The following is a 23,028-nucleotide window of genomic DNA, read 5'->3' as shown; positions in this document are numbered from 1 at the left end:
CGGTCTTGGTTAAGAAACACAATGGCAAATGGAGAGTATGCATCGACTTCACCAACTTTAATAGAGCTTGCCCGAAAGATAGCTTTTCGCTTCCGAGGATTGACCAATTGGTGGACTCCACGGCTGGGCACGAGTTGTTGAGCTTCATGGATGCATACTCCGGCTACAGCCAGATCCCCATGCACCCGGCCGATGAGGAGCACACCTCTTTCATCACGGATGGAGGCCTCTATTGCTATAGAATGATGCCCTTCGAGTTGAAGAACGCCGGAGCAACCTACCAAAGACTCGTGAACAAAATGTTCACCGACCTCATTGGCAAGACAATGGAGGTCTACGTGGATGACATGCTGGTGAAAAGCTTAGAAACAGAAAACCACGTAGCACACCTCAACAACACCTTCCAAATCCTGAGGAGGTACAGGATGAGGCTCAACCCCTTGAAATGTGCCTTCGGGGTGGCTTCCGGCAAGTTCTTGGGGTACATGGTGAACCAGCAAGGAATTGAAGCAAATCCCGAGAAGATTGAGGCTCTGTGCCAGATGAGGTCCCCTCAAAAGTCAAAGGAGGTGCAAAGCTTAACTGGGCGAATGGCATCACTTAGTCGCTTCGTCTCCAAAGCAACTGACAAGTGCCTCCCATTTTTCAAAGTGCTCAAGGCTGGGAAGAAATTCCAATGGACTGAGGAATGCGAGAAGGCCTTCCAAGGATTAAAAAGGCACTTGGGGCAGGCCCCCCTCCTTTCCAAGCCGAAGCCCGGCGATATCTTGCAATTATATCTCGCCGTCTCCAATGACGCCATCAGTTAGGTTTTGATTCGAGAAGAAGGGTCCACCCAACTTCCAGTCTACTATACGAGTAAAGCGCTCCTATCGCCGGAGACCCGATACCCCGATATGGAGAAGCTTGCTTTGGCCTTAATCACGGCCTCTAGGAAATTGAGACCTTACTTCCAAGCTCATACCATCCATGTACTTACAAATTTTCCCCTGAGGCAAGTACTCCAGAAGCCCGATGCCTCGGGAAGGTTGTTGAAATGGGAAGTGGAACTAAGTGAATTTGACCTTATGTTCAAAGTAAGGGCGGCCATCAAAGGGCAAGCGTTAGCAGACTTTGTTGCTGAATTCGCCAACCTACCCGAGGTGGATGAAATCATTGAGCCCGTCGAACCTCCCACGTGGAGCCTCTTCGTAGATGGCTCAGCTAGGATGTTGGCTCAGGTGTCGGGGTTGTCCTCATCAGCCCCGAAGGTCACAAACTCACCTCGGTCGTGAGGTTCGGGTTCAAAGCCACCAACAATATTGCAGAGTATGAAGCACTCCTTGCAGGCCTCAGACTGGCCAAGGAAATGCAAGTAAAGAAGCTACTCGTCAATAGCGACTCACAGCTGGTTGTTAGCCAAGTCAATGGTAATTTCTCAGCCAAAGATAGAACAATGGCCTCCTATCTGAAAATGGTGATGAGCCTCATCCCATCCTTTGAAAAGTTCGAACTAACCCAGATTCCCCGCATCGAAAATGCTCATGCGGATGCACTCTCGAAGCTGGGTAGTAGCAAAGACTCAGAGCTACTCAATGTAGTGCCTGTCGAGCACCTCTTACTGCCTTCTATCGAGGCCCCTAATGTCATGTGGGTCGGTGGAACTCCCACCTGGATGCAACCAATTATAGCATATCTGAAAGACCAGGTGCTACCCACCAACAAGAATGAGGCTTACAAGCTGAGAAGGAGGTCAGCCAATTTCCTCTTCATCAATGACATTCTCTACAAGAGAAGTTTCTCCTCTCCACTCTTACGATGCGTCGGAGGAGAAGAGGCTACCTACATACTAAGAGAAGTCCACGAGGGAGTGTGCGGCAACCACTCTGGAGGCCTATCCCTGGCACAAAAGATACTGAGGCAAGGGTACTACTGGCCTACCCTGAAACGGGATGCCCTCGAATTTGTGCGAAAATGTGACAAGTGCCAACGATTCTCTCCCGTTCAAAGAAGACCATCACAGGATTTGACTGCAGTCTCCAGCCCCTAGCCTTTCTCAAAATGGGGTGTGGACCTCATAGGCCCTCTACCAAAGGGTAGAGGAGGCACAAGTTTTGCGATAGTGGCCATTGATTACTTCACAAAGTGGGTAGAAGCTGAACCACTGGCAAAAATCACAGAAGCAAACACCTCCAAGTTCCTATGGAAGAATATCATTTGTCGGTTTGGAAATCCCTACTCGATCGTCTCTGACAATGACAGGCAATTCGATAACAAGAAGGTTAGAGAACTGTGTGAAGATCTTGGCATAAAGAAGCACTTCTCTACACCGTACCACCCACAAGCTAATGGCCAGGTCGAAGCCGTAAACAAGACAATCAAGCACGTCCTGAAAAGGAAACTTGATGTGTCCAAGGGAGCTTGGGTTGATGAGCTGCCCCAAGTTCTTTGGGCGATCCGAACCACCACCAGGACCCCCACCGGCGAGAACCCTTTTCTCATAGCTTATGGGACCGAGGCAATGAGCCCGTCGAGGTCGGACTCCCATCTCCACGACGTCTGCACTTCAGCGAGGTGACCAACGATGAGCTCCTGAGGCTCGACCTCGATTTCATTGAGGAGAGGAGGGATGACTCCCAGTTGAGACTAGGCACCTATCAAAGAAAGATGACAAGGTACTTCAACTCCAAAGTCAAGAAGAAGTCATTCCGAATCAACGATCTTGTGCTCAGGAGGGTCTTCCCATCTTTAAAAGAGCCTGGTTCCGGTTCCTAGGGGCCGAACTGGGAAGGTCCATACAAAATCAGAGAAGAAATCCAACCTGGAACCTACTGGATTGAAGACATGGACAGTAAGGCACAACCCCGCCCATGGAATATTGAACACCTCAGAATCTTTTATCAATGAATTGTATCAGGCTGGATGACTTTCCCAGCCTTTGTAATATTTCTATGGCTCAATAAAATACGTTGATTAAATCGTCACCTCGGAGGAGAGGCTCGGGACCCACCTCTGGGCCACCTCGCTTGAACTCCGAGGCGCTAGCACATGCCTCCCTTTGGCCTTGCTGAACGCCAAGGGGAGAAACCTCAACATGGCTGCACCATCCACCATGTCTAGGATGCGTCGTCACCTCGGAGGAGAGGCTCGGGACCCACCTCTAGGCCACCTCGCTTGTACTCCGAGGCGCTAGCACATGCCTTCCTTTGGCCTTGCTGAACGCCAAGGGGAGAAGTCTCAACATGGCTGCACCATCCACCATGTCTGAGATGCGTTGTCAACTCGGAGGAGAGGCTCAGGACCCACCTCTGGGCCACCTCGCTTGAACTCCGCGGCGATAGCACATGCCTCCCTTTGGCCTTGCTGAACGCCAAGGAGAGAAGCCACAACCTTAAATTATATTCATTTGCTTAAGTCCGAGGCTCCAGCAGTTGCAACCTTAAGTTATATTCATTTGCTTAAGTCCGAGGCTCCAACAGTTCATCTCCTTAAGTTATGTTCATTTGCTTAAGTCCGAGGCTGGTTATATTCATTTGCTTAAGTCCGAGGCTCCAATAGTTCATCACCTTAAGTTATGTTCATTTGCTTAAGTCCAAGGCTCCAGCAGTTGTAACCTTAAGTTATATTCATTTGCTTAAGTCCGAGGCTCCCACAGTTCATTTCCTTAAGTTATGTTCATTTGCTTAAGTCCGAGGCTGGTTATATTCATTTGCTTAAGTTCGAGGCTCCAACAGTTCATCTCCTTAAGTTATGTTCATTTGCTTAAGTCCGAGGCTGGTTATATTCATTTGCTTAAGTCCGAGGCTCCAACAGTTCATCACCTTAAGTTATGTTCATTTGCTTAAGTCCGAGGCTCCAGCAGTTGTAACCTTAAGTTATATTCATTTTCTTAAGTCCGAGGCTCCCACAGTTCATCTCCTTAAGTTATATTCATTTGCTTAAGTTGTGTTCGCTTACTTAAGCCTGAGACTTATACAGTTATTTAGTTATTTAAAGTTATAATGTTCGTGCTCTAATCAACTCCCAGTTTGCTTGTTTATGAGGCACAAAAACATTAAACAATTAGTGAAGAAAAACATTATATTAATATTCAAAAGGAATTACAAAGGAGGGCCTCTGGCCATTACACAGTACTGAAAAGGAAACCTAATCTAAGCCTAGCTAGCTGGAGGGGACGCCTCAGACCTTGGGGGTTCGGCAATTTGGGCATCAGTAGTTGCTTCCTCTGCCTCAGCACTTGGGGCTTCAGCATCAGCTGCCTCGTCACCTTGCACCTCCTCAGCTGGGGTCTGAGGAACTTCATCCACAAATTCGGACCTACGTTGTGCCAGACCCAAGTTGGGATAAAGCTCCTCTGCCCTCTCCAGCACTTCGGCATAGGCGAAGTTCCTCCAGTACTTGCTGAAGCTTTTATACTCCTCTGTGGTGTGGAAATTGGCGATGTATGCCTTCACCACCCCTTCCGCTGCAGTTCGAGCCTCTTCTCTGGCAACCGAGGCGTCATTCATGTACCACTTCGCCTGGCCTTCGAGAAACTGATAGGCATCCCGGGCACCGGCTAAGGAGAGATTCGCCTGTTCAAGAGCCTCAGCAGTCACCTTTTGGTGCTCATTGGAGACCTCCACTTTCTTCGTCAAGGAGGCCACCTCGCACTGTGACTCATATACTTCCCTCTTTAGGGCCTCAATTTGGCCCAAAGCAGACTCGAGCTTCGCCGCTTCTTCTACCGTCTGTGCTTTGGCTTCTTCGGCCTCGGCTTTAGCAACTTTGACCTCCTCTGCAAGGGAGAAAGCCTTCCCCTCCGAGGCGTGAGTCCTTGTCTGAAATTCACTTAATGCCTCCCTGCATTCGAGCGCGAGGCCAAAGGTCCGAGCACTTTGGCTCACCAGTGCCCTTGTGAGGTCGGTGGCATCACAAGATGAGGCATGAAGCTGCCACCTCTCCGTCCAGAACTTGTAGAAGCTCTCGGTGGCACTTCTAATTTCCTCAGGAAGAGCCTCCACCAAGGCTGGGGCCAGCTCATCCTCCCTCCCAGCTAGAAAATTTGGAGACTTCCCCTTCTCCCGAACCGGCTTCCCCTTCGCCGCCTCCTCTTCGGCGGCTTCTGCAGCTCGCCTTGCAGCCTCTTCTCTGGCCTCTTCAGCCTCCAACTCTCTCACCATCTCCATTTTGATGGCCTTAGAGGCTGCATCAAGGAGCTTCGGCTCACCGGTCTGTTCTGCCCTATGGGACACTGAAGTCCCAAACTTGCCAGCTGAGCTGGAGATGTGCACCAGCTTCCTCTTCTTAGTCTCCTCAGAGACTTTCTCCTTGCCCCGAAGCTCCTTAGGCTTCTCTGGCCTCTGAGTAGATGCCTCCTCCGAGGCCCTAGGAGTGCAGTCCTTCGACAGGTGCTCAACCCTGCCTCGAACTTCTTTTGCTCCACTGGACCCAGGCTTCAGAGGCCTCGCCTTCGCAGTAGAAGTGGCCTTCAAGATGGAGGCCATGTCTGGAGCTGGGTACTCCCTCTTCTTGAATTTGTCTGCACAACATAGATTAGCATCAGCATAAGAAACAGTCAGGTTAAAAACATCAAGTGTTGGAGCCCCATCCCTCTGGATGCCATCAGCTCGAAGTCCAAGAAGTATCTGCTTCTATCAATCAGGTGATCGAAGTGCCGAAGCTTCAGAGGCCTCTTGTAAATATCCTCTATCACCTCGAATTCCTCCCTGCTAAGCTCGAACCTCGTACTACTATCTGCAAAGACGAACCGCCAACAGTTAGACGAATGAACATTCTGGTTTCAAAACACAAGCAGAGGTCGGGAGACTCACGAGCTTCGTAGTACTGGGTCGGCATTGTGCATGACAGGGCTTTGTCACCCTCCACTGCCTGCCATTTACCTCGCACCCAGAACCAGGACTCCTTCCACCCTTTAATAGAGGAAGGAAGTCCCACCACAAAGGGTGCGCGAGCCCTCCAAGGCGTGAGGTAGTACCACCCCCTTGACTCTTTCCCAATTACTCGGGGCTGGAACAGGGTCAAAAAGACATGAAGAGGCATGTCCTCCCCAAATGACACCTCCTTCCACAGGAAGTACGAGCCGACCAGCTGGCTCCACCCATTTGGCAGAACCTGGGTCGACGACAACATGAATTTCCTAAGCATCGCCCTAAAGAAAGGGTGTAAAGGAAGACGCATACCTGCTTTGAACAGGTATTCACTCACGGCCACGCAGCCAGGCCTCGGATAGCAGGCCGGCTCGTTCGGTTCGGGGACTAACATCTCTATATTATGAGGCACATTGTACCTTTCCCTAAGTTCCCCCAACCTCTTCCCCATCATGTTTGAGGGCACTCTAGAAGCCCCCCACTCCTGGGTATAATCCACAGCCTCCTCGGCCATGGCATACCTATCCACCCCGGACGTCCCCCCATGACCTACCCCATGGTCTAAAGACGCCACTGTGACAAGCTCCCTACCCGAAGTGGACTCCATTTTTTGAGAACAAAGACAATAACAACGGTTTTTTACGCAAACAATACCTAAAAGAATTCAACACAAACGAAGACTGGTTGGAATCTAATCGCAGACAACCTTGACGCCGGAAAATGGGAGATTTTAGAGAATTTGAGAATGCAAAGTGTTCAAAATATCTGGAAAGTGGGATTTTCTCGCCTTTTATAAAGGTCCAAGACGAAACCCAACCGTCAGATCAAGTCTCAGTCAATCCGAGCCCTCCATTTCAGATCCAATCCGAGGCGTTGAATTCAAACAGTTTTTTAAATCCGACGCCTCCGATCTATGCGTGCCTCCCACGCATCTCTCCAACGAGTCTGCTTCTAGAAACGCCAGCTGCCCTCATAATTGCACTTTAATTCGACGGCGCCACCACCTTGGAAGTCGTAACGGTTCAGCTACCTTTCCTCGAAAACAAGCACCAAACATCAAGTCATTGGCACATCGACCAACGCGCAATCATTACCATTCAGCAAAAAGCCTCGCAGGTTCGGTTCCTCAACCACCTCGGCTTCATCCTCATCATTCAGCGGTCAATCCTCGCAGGTTCAGTTTCTCAACCACCTCGACTTTCCCCTCGTCATTTAGCAAAAAGCCTCGCAGGTTCGGTTCCTCAACCACCTCGGCTTCCTCCTCATCATTCAGCGTTCAAGCCTGCAGGTTCAATTCCTCAACCACCTCGGCTTCCCCCTCGTCGTTTAGCAAAAAGCTTCGCAGGTTCGGTTCTTCAACCACCTCGGCTTCCCCCTCGTCATTTAGCAAAAAACCTCGCAGGTTCGGTTCCTCAACCGCCTCGGCTTCTTCTTCATCAGTCGGCGTTCAAGCCTCACTTCTCTAGCTCCAACCATGATATAAATATCTATACTTAGACTTGGGGGACTATTATTTGGGGTTCAAAAATTCTTTCAATTTCTTACTCCATTAAAGTCCACACATTACATAAATGAATATACTTGGAGTTGGGGGACTATTGTTGCGTGTTGTCACACCTGGACAATCTACTTGGGACAATGGCCCACTCATGGAGATCCACGTGGCATTCCCGCCGAGGTGGCATACAATGCTGAGGTGGGATACATCCGAACTACTTTGAGCCGAAGTCCATCTGCCGAGTCTCCTTTTGTCCGAGGTCCATTGACCGAGGCCTACGAACCGAAGCCCGACTGCTGGACCCTGCTGAGAGCAGTTGAGGCCCTCAAGTAGAAGTATCATGACAAAGGGCCGAAGCCCCGAAGCTGACGCGCGAGCCTCTGAACCACCAGGAAACCTCCTCCATGGTCACTTCTCCCAAGAGATTGCCTGCACAGATCTTGTTCGAATGATTGATGGAACGTTTGTCATAAGCATAAAGGTCAAGTCTTGTCACTAGCATGGAGGCCCTGCACAAGCAATAAATGCGTCGTAAGCTAGCAAGTCAAGTCCCATGCCTAAGAACAGACATTTGAACTAAGGAGATGAGGCCACGTGCCACTTCATCCAAGGGCTCCCATTCCATATATATCACTATAAATACCCCCATTGTATAATGTAAAAGGCTAATGCAAGAATCAATACTAAAGACTACATTTACTCAACTCTCTCTCATCTTACTTGCAATACACAAATCGAGTTTATACACTTCTATATATACATTTACGAGTACCAGTTGATAATTATTGTACAATCGGATTACGAACAACCCGCTGGATTCCGAACGTTACCGTCCCGCATCGTTGGGCTACTCCCACGCCCCCTTGAACCGCTCGTTTTAGACCGTCCACGTGTCTTAGCGTGTTGGACATTCGCCCACGCAAACGCGGGTGGGACCGGCATCTGTTGGCGCACTTTTTGGGGTCAACAATATCCTTTTTTAGTTTAACACAAGTCCTTCAATTTGCAGAGTGTGGGATATTGTCTACAAACTTTCATCCAACAGCCAATTTGTCCTTCTTCTCTTTCCAACTGCTTCAAACAAGTCCGCCACTAAAAACAAAAGAAAATTAACCAAAGTTAAGTAAAAATTAATAATTATACAACATAAAAGTTTAGTTATATAGTACAAATAAGTGAACAAAATGCACTTATCAGTACTTGTACAATGATAACTTGGCTAGCATTTGACGTTAAAGTAATAGCTTGGTCAAGCTTAAGGAAAAGTTCATAGATGTACGATCATACCAAGCGATGGAGGTCAAACTAGCACCAAAATGCCCATCTTCGACAATACAAGGAAAAATTTCAAATTGAGGCAAGTGCGTAAGTTTGATCAAAGTTTTTGTTCAATCTGCACACTTGACTCCAATACAATCTTGAAGTGTTGGATGCAATACTTATATACTAGGTTACATAGTCCAACTAATCGTGCTATATATGTTAGACTTTGGGTGTAACTCGAATTCCTTGTTGAAATAATTGTAGCGCTCTAATTGAAGTACACATTAAGAGGAATTCTAATTGGAATGCTATCGAGGAATCCTATTCAAGTTTAATTGATAAATTCTAGTTAAAACTCTATTTGGAAGCCTATTGAGAGTTGAAATTTGTGTTGGACTTAATGAGATCAAATAAGGAAACTTTGGGCATTTCATTTCATCTACAACTCTATTTCTAGGGATAGATTTTTCCTATAAATACTAGACTCTTTTTCTAGATTTGTGAAGTTTTATTGCTGTAGTTGTATTCTCTCAATATTGTTATTGAACAAAATAACGGTTCCTCTACTTAACTCTCTTTTTATTTCTTTAGTTTAATCTTGTTATATTGGTTGTGATATTACATATTTCATATTACATAATTAAATCTCAATTCTTGCGTCGCTTCCAGTCCAATAAGGTGGTTTCAGAGTTGTTCCACCTTCAACAAATGGTATCAGAGCTAGGCTGCAGGTTCTTTGTAATTTGATTAAGATTTTTTCGAAATGGCTATGTTGAAATATGATATTCTGTTGCTGGATCACAGTATGAGATTTTCACTATGGCAAGTAAAGGTGATGGCTATTTTGGAGCAGATAAATTTAGACGATGTGTTGCTGGGTTTTGATAAAATGCCAGCTGATTGGACAACGGAGGAGAAATAACAAAAGGATCGAAAGGCTCTATCGCAAATTCATCTTCACCCCTCCAATAGTATTCTGTGGGACGTCGTGATGGAGAAAATAGCAACAACTTTATGGTTAAAACTGGAGCAGTTATGCATGACGAAAAGTCTTCAGAGCAAACTACATCTTAAGCGAAGGCTGTATTCCTATCGCATGGCGAAAGGAGGATCACTAGAAGACCACCTTGCTGTGTTTAAGGAAATTGTCGCAGATTTATAAACATTGTAGGTTAAATATGATGAGGAGGATCTGGCCTTGATCATGTTGTGTTCGCTGCGCACCTCTTATTCGTCTTTTCGGGACACGATCTTATGCAGTCATGACACGCTTACCATTAAAGACGCTTACAATGCTTTATACTCAAAGGAGAAGATGAAGCATCTAGGTGGAACTATATCTACGGATGAGAAAGCTCTGATATCTCATGGTGGTCGACAAAGGAGCAGATCAAAGGTGAACTACAACAATTTCTATTGATTCTATTGCAAAAGGAAATGACGTGTTTGGAAGGATTACGGTAAGTTGCAAGCTAAAGTTGATTTAGCTACAAATCATGGGAAGCAATCATTTACTTTGAACAAGACCAATATAGTTGAGAATTTTTCGAATGATGCTGATGTGATGTTGATCGTAGTATCTGACGAGGAGTGAATTCTTGATTTAGCATGTTCGCACCATATGTGTACCAATCGAGACTTTTTTCAGACATATATGAGGCATTTAAATAAGATGGAGTTATCGTGGAAAACAACCAGTCTTTTCAGGGTACTGAAATCAATCGAGTCAGATTGAGGTTACAGGATGGGCCGGTCAAAACACTTGGCCAGGTTAGGCATGTTCAAAATTGAAGAGGAATCTCGTCTCGTTGAATACCCTGAATTTAAAAGGGTATAAATTCTCTAGTAGAGGTGGAGCCTTAAAGGTCCGAAGGGGTGTCCGGGTTGTACTGGAAGGATGGAAGGAGTCTCAATTATACATCTTGCATAAGAGCACAAAACCAGTTAAAAGACATCTGGACAAGTTCAGTGCCGTTGTGGAAATTCAGTTTGGTATAGTACCTCTTGTGACGGGCTCTAGGTCGATTCAACGAATATACTGTATTCAGTTGCTATGGTTGGATCCATTGAGCGTAGGTACGGTGGTCTCGGTGATGTTTGTAATGCTCTCGGGATCGTAGAAGGTGAAGTTCTAGCAAGGGGTCTTTTGATCATACATTTCTGTGCTTTCTGGTACAGGGTGTACTTTGACCCTGTTTGGTCAACAGTGACTCCTAGTTTGAATTTTGAGAATTCGGGAGTAGGGTTCAGATGTCACTTGTGGATGCCGTGCAAAGAAAGATGTTTTGTGGAATGGAGAGTTTTGGTTCTAGTTGAAGGGTTTAGTTTATTTTGCCGCAGTAGAATTTATTTTTCTAGGTGGGAAAATGTTGGAGTTTTGTTAGTTGCAGTGGAATTCATGTTAAGGTAGAGATTGTTAAAATTCGGGTATGATCCAAATCCCTTGTGAAATAATTGTAAAGTTTTAATTGAAGTGCACATCAAGATGAATTCTAATTGAAATGCTACTGAGGAATTCTATTCAAGTTTAATTGATAAATTCTAGTTAAAGTTCTATTTGGAAATCTAATGGAAGTTGGAATTTGTGTTGGACTTGATGAGATCAAATAAGGAAACTTTTGACATTTTATTTCATCTACAACTCTATTTCTAGGGATGGATTTTTTCCTATAAATTCTAGATTTACGAAGCTTTATTACTATAGTTGTATTATTTTCATATTGTTATTGAATAAAACATCAGTTCCTCTACTTAACTCTCTTTTTGTTTCTTTACTTTAATCTTGTTCTAATGGTTGTAATCTTACATATTTCATATTACACCATTAAATCTCAATTCTTGCGTCACCTTCCGATCTAACAAGGTGGTTTCAAAACTGTTTTGCCTTCAATAATATCAAGATTAAAGGTGTTAAAATGTGTCAAACCATCTGTTGCAACCAAAGCCCAAACAAAACCAAGTATTGAGCCTAGACTCGGCATGGGTCAGTTAACACCTCTATTCAAGGCCAAGAGCTAGCAATATACCCTGCTTATGGAATGTCATTTTTCCAGAATTTTTTGCCAACCTACTAGTTAAATGTAGGGTTGGCAACACATAATTAGTTGCAAAAATTGATTGTTTTTTAAACAATCCAAGGAAGTGGGCAAAAAATTATGGCAATGTAGCACGGATGCTTGCTTATTGCGATATTGTCAACAAAGAACATGGATGGAGTTGTAACTTATATAACTTTCACTAGATCATTACCAACGGCTATATTCCACTTCCTAATATTATTCAAATCAAATATCATCCCCAAAACCAGCTAGGACAGCTCTAATTTCCCTTTACATTAAAATCCCCTCTTGCAAGAACTTGCGCTCTCTTCTTTCTCTCTCTCTCTCTCTCTCTAAAGTAGTGAAAGTTGCTCAACTTTTTTCATTGTTTTTTCTCACGCTACAATGGAAAATACTAATCCTAATATAGCTAAAATCCAGCATGTGATGAAAGCATCGTCAGATGAACTCCTGAAGTCGCTAAAATGTGTGCTTAACATCTTAAGTAAATAAGGCTCAATGACTTGTATATTTCGCCCAGTATGGTGGAATGTGACCCGGTTGGCCTTTTGCGTGAATTCTCGCATTTACTTAAACAAGACTTAAGTTGTTTGAGTCAAATGGCTGAGATGATGACATTTGGTGATGGCTCAATCGTTGGATGCGTAATGACCCTTTATATTCCCAACCTCTCATTCATTTGTCGGATTCGAGATAATTTTAAGGTTTATTCTCATTTCATCTTTGTAATCTCTCTCTCTGAAAACTCTTGGTTTTCATTTGTAATCTTTTGAGTCTGGATATTCTTGGTGAAGTCTAGTATAGATTATGGCATGTATGTGGTTTTTCTGTTCTTTGGTGAACAGTAAGCCTTGGTTACTTGGTGTAATTTGTAAAAGAGAGAAAAGTGAGAGTTTGAGGCTGAGGGCTTAGAGTCGTTGGATTCTTGAGTCTCTGATACTTGTATATTGACATATTTTGTCGGATTCTAGTGGATTAAAGCGATAACCACTTAGGTGAATGCTCAACGTGGTTATTAGCCTTTTGTGGGTGAACATTCAGGCCTAAGGGTGAAAAATTCTTGTGTTCTATTTTGATTTGGTTTGGTTTTTAATCTGAGACTGTTAATACGAACCAAATGGATTCCGAATCAAATGACAAATCCTTTAGCTACGAAGGAGTATATATTGTCGAAACGCCTAAAAGAAATGGAGGTGGTAATGGCCAAGGCGACAGAAAGTCACTTTTACATTCGACAACTTCCCAGAGACCCATGGCATTGATTAGAAGGTTCGGGATTGGAAAGGCCAAGATCAGAGCTAGGAGTTCAAGAACCGGTCCATTATTGGCACAATTGAAAAGGTGAGATTTATTTAGATTTTGATTTATATTTGGAGCATTTTTAATGTGATATTTATTGTTTAGAAATATTGTTTCTTGGTGTTCATGCTTGCTTTCGACATAACTCAATATCTTCTATACAAAGAATTTAGGTTGCTCGTCTTCTTGTGCGTCTAGCAACGAATTGAAAGGGGATGATGGGTTTTTTGTCGTGTTAATATAGTTAAGCTATAAAAGACAGAGGTCAAATTTATTAATACATTTTACAAAGAGGTTGTAAAGTCCTGTTACATCCAATCTTGACCATCTAAATTTATAATAATTCAATTTAGAAATTTTCTGCTTGCCATTTCAATGATTAACTTTCTTTTGAGTAAAAAATTCGATGAAATTAGATTGAGAAGCAAAATCTTGGGATACAAAATTTTCAGTAAGATTGAACTATAGAGGAAGTATCCGCTACCTCTTTTCTACTCTGTGATGAATGAACAATAAAATCTCATTCGAAACTCTCAACTTTCTTTTTTGTATGCATGATCAGACATGTTGCAGAACATTTGAAGGGCCTTGGAGAGTCTGGATGGAGAAGTATTACAACCAGCACAAATGATGTATATTAGGTGTCTGCTCCCTCTTTCCTACTCTATGACGCATGAACAATAAAATCTCATTCGAAACTCTCTATTTTCTTTTATGTATGCATGACCAGACGTGGAGTAGAACATTTAAAGGGCCTCAGAGAGTCTGGATGGAGAAGCATTACAACCAGCACAAATGATGTGTATTAGGTATCATTTGCAAAAATTGATTGAATTCTTGCAAATCTCTTTCAATTCTCTCACAAAAATTATGAATTCCAATCTCCTCTGCTATATGAATTGATGGAATATTTGAGTGTTTTATGTATATGAGATGCATTTTATATTAGCTGTCCATGTTTTGTATTTATAAAGGTGAAATTAAGTCAAAAATCATGCAAGAAAGTGGTTTCCATGTAAAATTTGGGCAGTTGCCCAGGCAAAATTCGGGCACTGACAAGGCCAAATTTGAAGTCACTACCTTTGATTTCTTAAGTTGGGCGATCGCCCAGTTATACATAAACTTTGCGATCTGGTCCCCGAATTCCATTTTTTATTCTTTCAAGTCATTTTCTCTTGTATTTTTGGTCCTTTAGCTTCTAAATGCGTCCAATTGAATCTGTAACATCTATAATCTTTATTTTACGATCCAAATCAACTATTGAAATATTGCAATTTAGTCCCCATACTTTGCATTTCACATTTTTCATCAATTTTTGCTTCTTTCTTTCAATTTCTTGTTCAACCATTGAGTTATACCTATATAGCATAAAATGTTAAGTCTTGACTTAAAAGGTTAACCTTATTCATAGGAGTAGTCCAAATCCTTCTATTTTAAAAAGTTAACATTGTTAAGAGTAGTAGTCCAAATTTTTATAAGTTGGTCTATATTTTCATCTTATTGGATGTGGAATAAAATCGCTTAACTATCCAATCCCAATCTCACTCTTTTTTTTCTCCCATCTATAGTAATCATCAGTTCATTACTATATTTTGTAACCACATTGGTATGTGGAGTAGATAGTGATTCAAAGCATCCTATTATAAAATGGTCCCCATAGTCATTTCGCCTCGTGCCATTCAATGAAAGACCTCCTATACTTGTAGTCTTTGAAGCATCCTAACAGAGTCATTAGTTAGATATGGACAAAGACTACACAAAACACACGTAACGAGCTGATCCATGTGTATGCATTAGAGTAATACAACCAAATGACAAATTTCTCATTTTTGCATCCGATGGGTTGTGGAAACCCTTGACAAATTAGGATGCTGCTGAGATTGTTAATAGTTACCCAAGAATTGTTTGCTCAATTTTGTTATCTTGTAATTTAACTATGATCTTACATAGTTTTATTTAAAATTTTCGATCTCTTTACCCATATTTTGTTCCTGGGATTTAGGACATAGCTAGAGGACTTTTTAAATCAGCTATGACAGAAGTAGCTAGGAAGAGAGAGATGAGGTATAACGATCTTACAAAGATTGATAAAGAGATACTTTATTGACATTACCATTGTTCTCATTTTCATAGACCCCGATCTGAAATGTTGGAAAGGAAGGTATCTCTATCTGAGCTTTCAGCATGAGCATTTGTGGATACTGTTGGACTATCCGATTTTAAACTCCTGAAAGATGAGAATGCAAAACTTGTCAACTGACGCCTGCACGATTTTTTGAATTGCTCAGGGATTTTTGATTAATTTCCCTCATCCGAATGAACAGTGATATCTTTACAAGGTTTTGGAACTCTTATAATGATTTTCTCCCAGTCTTCCTTTGTGTGTTTCTTTGTTTCTTCTGGCATTTGATCATGCCCTTTTTGGCATTATATTATACTTCGATTTTGTACTTATTCACGTGATTCAAATTTTGCTGCTTTGATTTCAAATGAACTTACCATGATCAATATGTCCTTGCATAAATTTCGTTATTAATAAGCCTTTTCTGAATAAATTGGGATTCGACAGCATAAACTTACTAATTTACAATCTTCTTCACTATACCATTAGTAGATTTTGCCTCCTATCCTTGAACGATCTATAGTATGAAATAAACCATCTAATAAACAAATAAATGTTGCAAAACCATAATTGAGAGGAGCCCCTTATTCAATACTCATACTGTGATATACCAATAAAAAACATTTCTACAAAGCAATATTGGGTTGTCGGAGGGATGGGGGTTGGGTAATTAGCAGGATCATCTTGTTTCCATGTCCTTTTTCCAAATCATAAAAAGGAAATACCTAAAGAAAAGAACAAGAACAAAAAATTAAGAAGGAGATGGGAATTAGAAGCAGCATTTTCAGCAATCATCTAACGATGAGCCTTCTTCATAATATGGTTTGTATTGATCTTTCAAATTATCTGTCTTGAGAATGCATTGCTTTTAGAAGCATTTTCTATGAACAATCGATGGTCTAGACTCGTCGTACTCTGTCTTCGCTATCCACTCTACAGTCGAAGAAACAAGGAGGGTATCTCATTAGAAATTCTTGAAGTTCCTTAATGGGATGTCATAAGAAGAATTAGATAGCACTGGAAGAGAGATCAAAATTTACCAACAACGTGTATGAATCAATTGCATAATCTTCATCCATTACTTCTTTATTGTAGATTGCTGTAATTTATAGGAAACATACCTGCTGGAATGTACTAAGAGAGGCCAGAATGGAACCTCCAATCCATACACTGTACTTCCTCTCTGGTGGAGCAACCACTTTGACCTTCATGTTGCTTGGAGCTAATGCCGTAATCTCCTTGCTCATCCGATCAGCAATTCCCATAAACATTGTTGAACCACCACTGAGGACAATGTTACCATATAAATCTTTCCTAATATCAACATCACACTTCATGATATAATTGTAAGTGGTTTCATGTATTTCAGCAGCTTCCATCCCGATCATTGATGGTTGGAAGAGGACTTCCAGGCATCGAAATCGCTCAGCGCCAATAGTGATTACCTGCAGTTCATAGTTCTTCTCCACAGATGAGCTCGTCTTTGCTGTTTCCAGTTCTTGTTCGTAATCAAGAGCAATGTAGGCTAACTTCTCTTTTAGGTACCTTAATATTTCACGCTCTGCTGATGTGGCGAAAGAGTACCCCTCTTAGTCAGTATCTTCATGAGATTATCAGTGAGGTCACGCCCTGCCAGATCAAGACGCAAGATTGCATGCGGAAGGGCCTAACCTTCATAGATAGGGACTGTGTGGCTTACACCATCCCTAGAGTCGAGAACAATTCCTAACCATTACAATAAAAAAGTAAGGTTTCTGCAAATAGAGATATACTTCAACAAATTTTAGAAAAGTATTATTATTTTTTAGGCTTTATATATTATAGAAGTTGGCTAGGAAATTTTTGTGTCATATCAACAATAAGTTTGATTTGTTGGCTCTTAAGGCTGATTGCAGTTGATAGTACATAGATATAACACATATAATGCAAGATCCTGTAAGTAATGGGCAATCCAATAATATATCTTTGGTCATTTCTCTAACATATGTTTAGTACATAGTACTGGATTAGATATTCGTAAACTATCAACAATAAAAAACACAGCACTCCGCTATGTGCTTGAAGGGCAGACAATGAGGGATCAACTTCTGAAGATAATTGAAAAATGACTTTTTCCATGTTATTGTAACTTAGTAACTGTTAGCATGTTTAGCATAGTTGACTAGACAGTACTTGATTGTATTAAGAAAAAAAGACAAAACCTTTTCCATTATACCAAGCATGCCATGTCTGTGCTTAATAGGAATGCTAAAAACAGTCTTTGATATCTATTACATGTGATCTGATTGACACTTTTAACCTCATGTAAAAAGATGGATAGGGGATCTCGTGCATTGGTGTATAGAAGATTGATTGCATTTCCTTACCCGTTGTACGACCACTGGCATATAGGGAAAGAACGGCCTGGATGGCAACATACATGGTAGGGGTGTTGAAGGTCTCGAACATGATTTGAGTCATGTTTTCACGATTGGCCTTAGGATTGAGAAGAGCTTTAGTCAATAGAATTGGATGCTCTTCTGGAGCGACACGAAGTTCGTTGTAAAATGTATGATGCCAAATTTTCTCCATATCGTCCCAATTGCTGGCAATTCCATGCTCAATTGGGTACTTCAATGTCAAAATACCTCTCTTTGATTGAGCCTCATCTCAAACGTAAGCGTCCTTTGGCCCATGCCAACCATTACACCAATGTGTCAAGATCGTCCCACAATGCTGGGAAAGACGGCCCTTGGAGCATCATCTCCAGCAAAGCCAACCTGAATTTGAGATCAAATAATAATAGCAAACTAATGCATTCATGAAGGAACCTATCTCTCAAATTAATTCATCAATGCAAGTATCAGAATAGACTTTAGATGGTTACCTTAACCATTCCTATTCCATTGTCACACACAAGAGGCTGAATATCCTCACCTTCCACCATCTCTTAATGTGCTCTATGGGGAAAAAAGATAGTTAAAATGAGAAAAGTTGACTGATAACTGTAAACACAAAACTTTGCACCCATTGTCAAACCAGATGCAAGAGCAAAGCCTAACATTTCGTAAAAAATAAAAAATAATAAAAAAATTGATTAGATTAAAATAATGGCACCCAATGACAAGTTCTTAGATTAAACATTTTGTAAAATTTTATTCTTGAATATGAGGATTGATTGTATGAATGGCAAACCTTGACAATGGCAAATCCATCCGAAGAAGCATATATGTATGCAAATCAATTGAGCCAATTTATGTACAAGATTTACAATACAAAGTGATTTTAAGATTGCAATACTACCAAAACAACAACAAATTAAGTTTTCTTCACAACAAATTTGGAGTCGACCACAAGACTCTTTTTCAGCAGTCCATTCGGATTAAAAGATTGCACAGCTAAATTTCGATTATGGTATCCTTACAAAGGAATGACACATAAATTTCAGAAACCTATAGGATGGACAGATCAACAACTCAAACATCGTGCAAAATTGATAAAAATATGCCAAATCTCTATGCAATCTAAGATCATAGTTCAAACAAATTGCCTTCAAAGGATAATGACAATGGCTCAATAGCTGCATAGGTGTTTTGAGGAAAAGTTCCATATATTGTTATGACTACTGGACTCGGACTTGAGAGTCTCTCGATTCACAATGGTGTATATTTGCACAGAAATCTTCTCTTGACACGATTTCTATCCAAGTCTAATTCTCAGTTTTCTAGTTGGTGATTTCAAATTAAAATAATTTGCTTTAAATTGATTCTATTATTATTATTCATGTATTAACTATTAAGTCCAAAATGTTTCCTCGTGCAATTATGTTTGGTAATAATGTGATTTGGTGACAAAAATCATTTTCAAAATTGAGCTTGAATAAAATAATCTCCTAATATTATGAGCTCACAAAACCTAATCGAAACCTGAGTAGCTTAAGTTTTCTTATCTTATTTACCCTTGCAATATTAATTGTTGTTTTCAAAGGATTCTGCATTTGCCTTTGTATTTGTCATTCAAGAATCAAGCCATTAACTTATATTATTCACTACCTCTGTTGTTAATGAATCATTATAGAGTATATCTCCTTCTGTTGCATGCGAGCAAGATCATTATGGGAAACCTGTGGGATTACAAGGGCATTGCCTAATTCGGATTAAGGAATTTAGAAAGTTATAAGGCAGCATATCTGTAAATTGCTGTAACTTCACCCATGTTTAATAAGTTCAAATGCTGATGCTGGAAATACGTCAAATGCTTCTACAACACATATTAAATATCTAATTTATGCTTGGCTTGTCACCAAACTAAATTGCTAAGATAAACTTCTAATGTGCATTGTACGAATGCATAAGAATATGTTTGCATGGCCTTGAATGTTTTAGTTTTTTCCCTCTTTGTCTTGAATTGAATATCATTTGTCCTTTCAACATAAATATTTCTGGTTCCCACAGAAGTTTTATCTGCTCTTTTCTTTTTTCCTCTTTTTGTTTTGTGTTTTAAGTTGTTGTTTGTTTCGTGAAATAAATAATCCACCACATGTTTGTGTTTTTAGCTCTATGTCCTAAAGCCATATTCTACCACATGTTACGGACTCTACACTTCTTTTCTTCTTGCTGTACAGTCAAAGTTGACAACTGGACTTGACATTAACATGGAAGTCCTGAAAGTTCTCTTTAAGCGATCTAAACATGCTTTAATCAACAAAATAGCATTTAGATCAATGCGGAATAAATTGGATCGAAAACATACCTCCCGCCATTGTCGTTCTTCACACATTTTCTCAAACTTGTAGGTGGTGTTTAATTTCGGGTTAAGGCTTTTCAAAGCCATCTTTCTCACTGCTTTGATGGTGTAAGCAAACTAAACGTGAAAATGAGCTTAGGGATCTTCCGAATGGATTTCAACACCTTGTAAAATGCTTTTCCCATCACAGAACGGTTATGCACGTCCTCAAATTATGGGTGGTTACCAAACGTGATTTTAAATGTTGGGTTAACTGTTGAAGTAGTGAGACATGGGATATGTGGACCATTCTTAAGTTGGTTATAATCCAACATTCTCCCACTTGGTCTATATAAACCATCATTCATCATAATAAAAAACATAATACATGAATCATAGCGATAGGTCCTCTAAAGGAGAGAATTATCTCCCATGTATTACAATGCATCATGTCTCTTAAATGCTAGCCCATATAACTTAATGAATAAACCCTATATTTATTCAAGGTCCAAACTTGATGATATTTCTCATGGTAAATGAATATATAAATATGTGTACAAAACAAATGAGAAAACATCAACTGAATAAGAGTTCCATTAAAACATCAAATGTACGTATAATAAAATTACATCACGGAACCAAGTCCCATTCTCACTACATGATCCTTAAAATTCTTTGGTGGCATGCCTTTAGTCAAAGGATCGGCAATCATCAACTCAGTGCTAACATGTTCAATGACCACTTTCTTCTCCTTAACACATTCTCTAATAGCTAAGTATTTAATATCGATGTGTTTACTTCGACTACCACTCTTGTTGTTCTTAGCCATAAACACAGCAGCTGAATTGTTACAGTACAATCTCAATGGCCTAGAAATTGAATCAATTATTCTAAGCCCATACATGAAACTCCTCAACCATACACCATATGAGGTAGCCTCAAAACAAGACACGAACTCGGCCTCCATAGTAGAAGTAGCAGTCAAGGTCTGCTTCACGCTCCTCCAAGGAATAGCTCCACCAGCAAGCATGAAAATGTAACCAGATGATGATTTTCGTGAATCAACATAGCCAGCAAAGTCTGCATTTGAGTAGCCAACCACTTCCAGGATTGTCAGTCCGTCTGTACATAAGCATATAATCTTTGGTCCCCTGAAGGTTCTTCATCACTTTCTTTGCAGCTCACCAATGGCCCACACCTAGATTACTCTGATATCTCCCTAGCATTCCAATAGTAAATGCAATGTCAGGTTTGGTACAGACCTGAGCATACATTAGGCTTCCAATGGCTGAAGCATATAGAATGTTTTTCAAATGTTCCTGCTCGAGCTCATTCTTGGGACATTGAATTAGGCTAAACCTGTCACTCTTCACAATGGGTGCTACACTAGGCGAACAGTCCTTCATCCGAAATCTCTCTAGAACTTTGTTAATTAGGTCTCTTGAGACAAACCTAAAATGCCTCGAGATCTTTCCCTATGGATCTTAATGCCAATGACATAAGATGCCTCACTCATATCTTTCATATCAAAGTTCTCTGAGAGGAATTGTTTTACCTCATGTAGCAAACCCTTGTCGTTGGTTGCAAGTAAAATATCATCCACATATAGAACAAGGAAACAAATATTGCTCCCACTGATCTTCTGGTATATACAATGGTCCAAGACGTTCTCTTCAAGACCAAACGAAGTGATGACATCTTGGAATTTCAAATACCATTGACGGGAAGCTTGTTTTAATCTATATACGGATTTATTAAGCTTACAGACCAGGTGCTCACCACCACTAGAGGAGAATCCTTCAGGTTGTTTCAGTAAACTTTTTCTTCTAGATCACCATTAAGGAACGTCGTTTTCACATCCATTTGGTGCAAGTCTAAATCGATATGGGCAACTAATGCCATAATTACTCGAAGGGAATCTTTCTTAGATACAGGAGAGAATGTCTCTATGTAATCGATTCCTTCCCTTTGAGTAAATCATTTGGCAACAAGTCTTGCTTTATGTCTCTCAATGTTGCCTAGTGAGTCTTTCTTTGTTTTGAAAGCTCATTTACAACCAATGCCTTTTACATCATCAAGCAACTTGATGAGATCCCAGACTTTGTTAGATGCCATCAAATCCATCTCATCTTTCATGTCATTGTACCATAAGTTCGAATTCTTAGAACTTATGGCCTGTGAAAATGTTTCAGGATCATTCTCAGCTCCAACATTGTAGTCAGACTCTTGTAGATACACAACATAGTCACTAGGAATTGCTGATTTCCTTACTCAAGTATATCTTCTTAATGCTGCATCAATATTCTCCTGAGGAGCAGGATCATATTGTTCAGCAGGCTGTTCAACAACTTCAGACATCTGTTGAACTTCAGCATCCACTGGATCGGGCTCAATAGCTTGTGGAACTTCGTGGACTGATCCTTCAATATGCATTTGTACTCAAGGTGTATTGTTAATAACAATACTCAATCCATTGCTTGAAGTGGCACACTGAGCATCTGAATGATCTTTCTCAGGACAAATGCCCTGGGATTGATCGCTCCCACTAATCAAGTCACTCTCAAAAAATTTGCATTTCTTGATTCCACAAACCTAGTGCTATGAGATGGACAATAAAACCTGTATCTATTAGACCTTTCGGCATATCCAACGAAATACCCACTTATGATCCTTGGGTCCAACTTCTTTTCTTGTGGATTGTAGACTCTCACTTCAGACAGACATCTCCAAACGCATACATGTCGCTAACTTGGTTTCCAACCCTTGAATAACTCAAAAGACATCTTTGGGACAGCCTTGGTTGGAACTCGATTTAATATGTACGCAGCTGTCTTAAGAGCTTCAATCCATAAGGAGTGAGGAAGCTTGGAGCTAGCAAGCATGCTTCGCACCATGTCCAATAATGTTCGGTTTCTCCTTTCAGCTACTCCATTTTGGTCGAAGAACCAGGTAAACTGTATTGGGCAACAATCCCATTCTCTTGAAGAAACCTCACAAATGGACCAGTTGCTTGTCCACTCTCGGTGTATCTACCATAGTATTCTACACCTCTATCGGATCTCGCAATCTTAATTTGTTTACCGTATTATTTCTCTACTTCAGCTGTAAATAACTTAAAAGCATCTAGTACTTTATTTTTACTGTTAAGCAAGTAGAGATACATGTACCGTGAGTAATCATCTATGAAAGAGATGAAGTATTTATCACGGTATGCTTCCATGTCTGGACTACAAA

The 23,028-nt window shown here is 41.1% G+C and overlaps 1 protein-coding gene and 1 pseudogene across 1 annotated transcript; both read right to left on the bottom strand.

Annotated features, from left to right (window-relative positions):
* Positions 1-4,136: 4,136 nt before the first annotated feature.
* On the bottom strand, positions 4,137-6,456 carry LOC111374888. The gene is made up of 2 exons (XM_022997648.1): positions 6,162-6,456; positions 4,137-5,500 (listed from the first exon to the last, which is right to left on the bottom strand). The coding sequence occupies exons 1-2, from the start codon at positions 6,454-6,456 to the stop codon at positions 4,137-4,139; spliced, it is 1,659 nt and encodes a 552-aa protein (XP_022853416.1).
* Positions 6,457-15,769: 9,313 nt separating this feature from the next.
* LOC111369425 lies at positions 15,770-18,016 on the bottom strand (annotated as a pseudogene).
* Between the last annotated feature and the right edge of the window lie 5,012 nt (positions 18,017-23,028).

This window comes from Olea europaea, chromosome 2 (genome assembly GCF_002742605.1).
Source record: "Olea europaea var. sylvestris chromosome 2, O_europaea_v1, whole genome shotgun sequence".
NCBI lineage: Eukaryota > Viridiplantae > Streptophyta > Magnoliopsida > Lamiales > Oleaceae > Olea > Olea europaea.
This window is presented reverse-complemented; position numbering and strand designations above follow the sequence as displayed.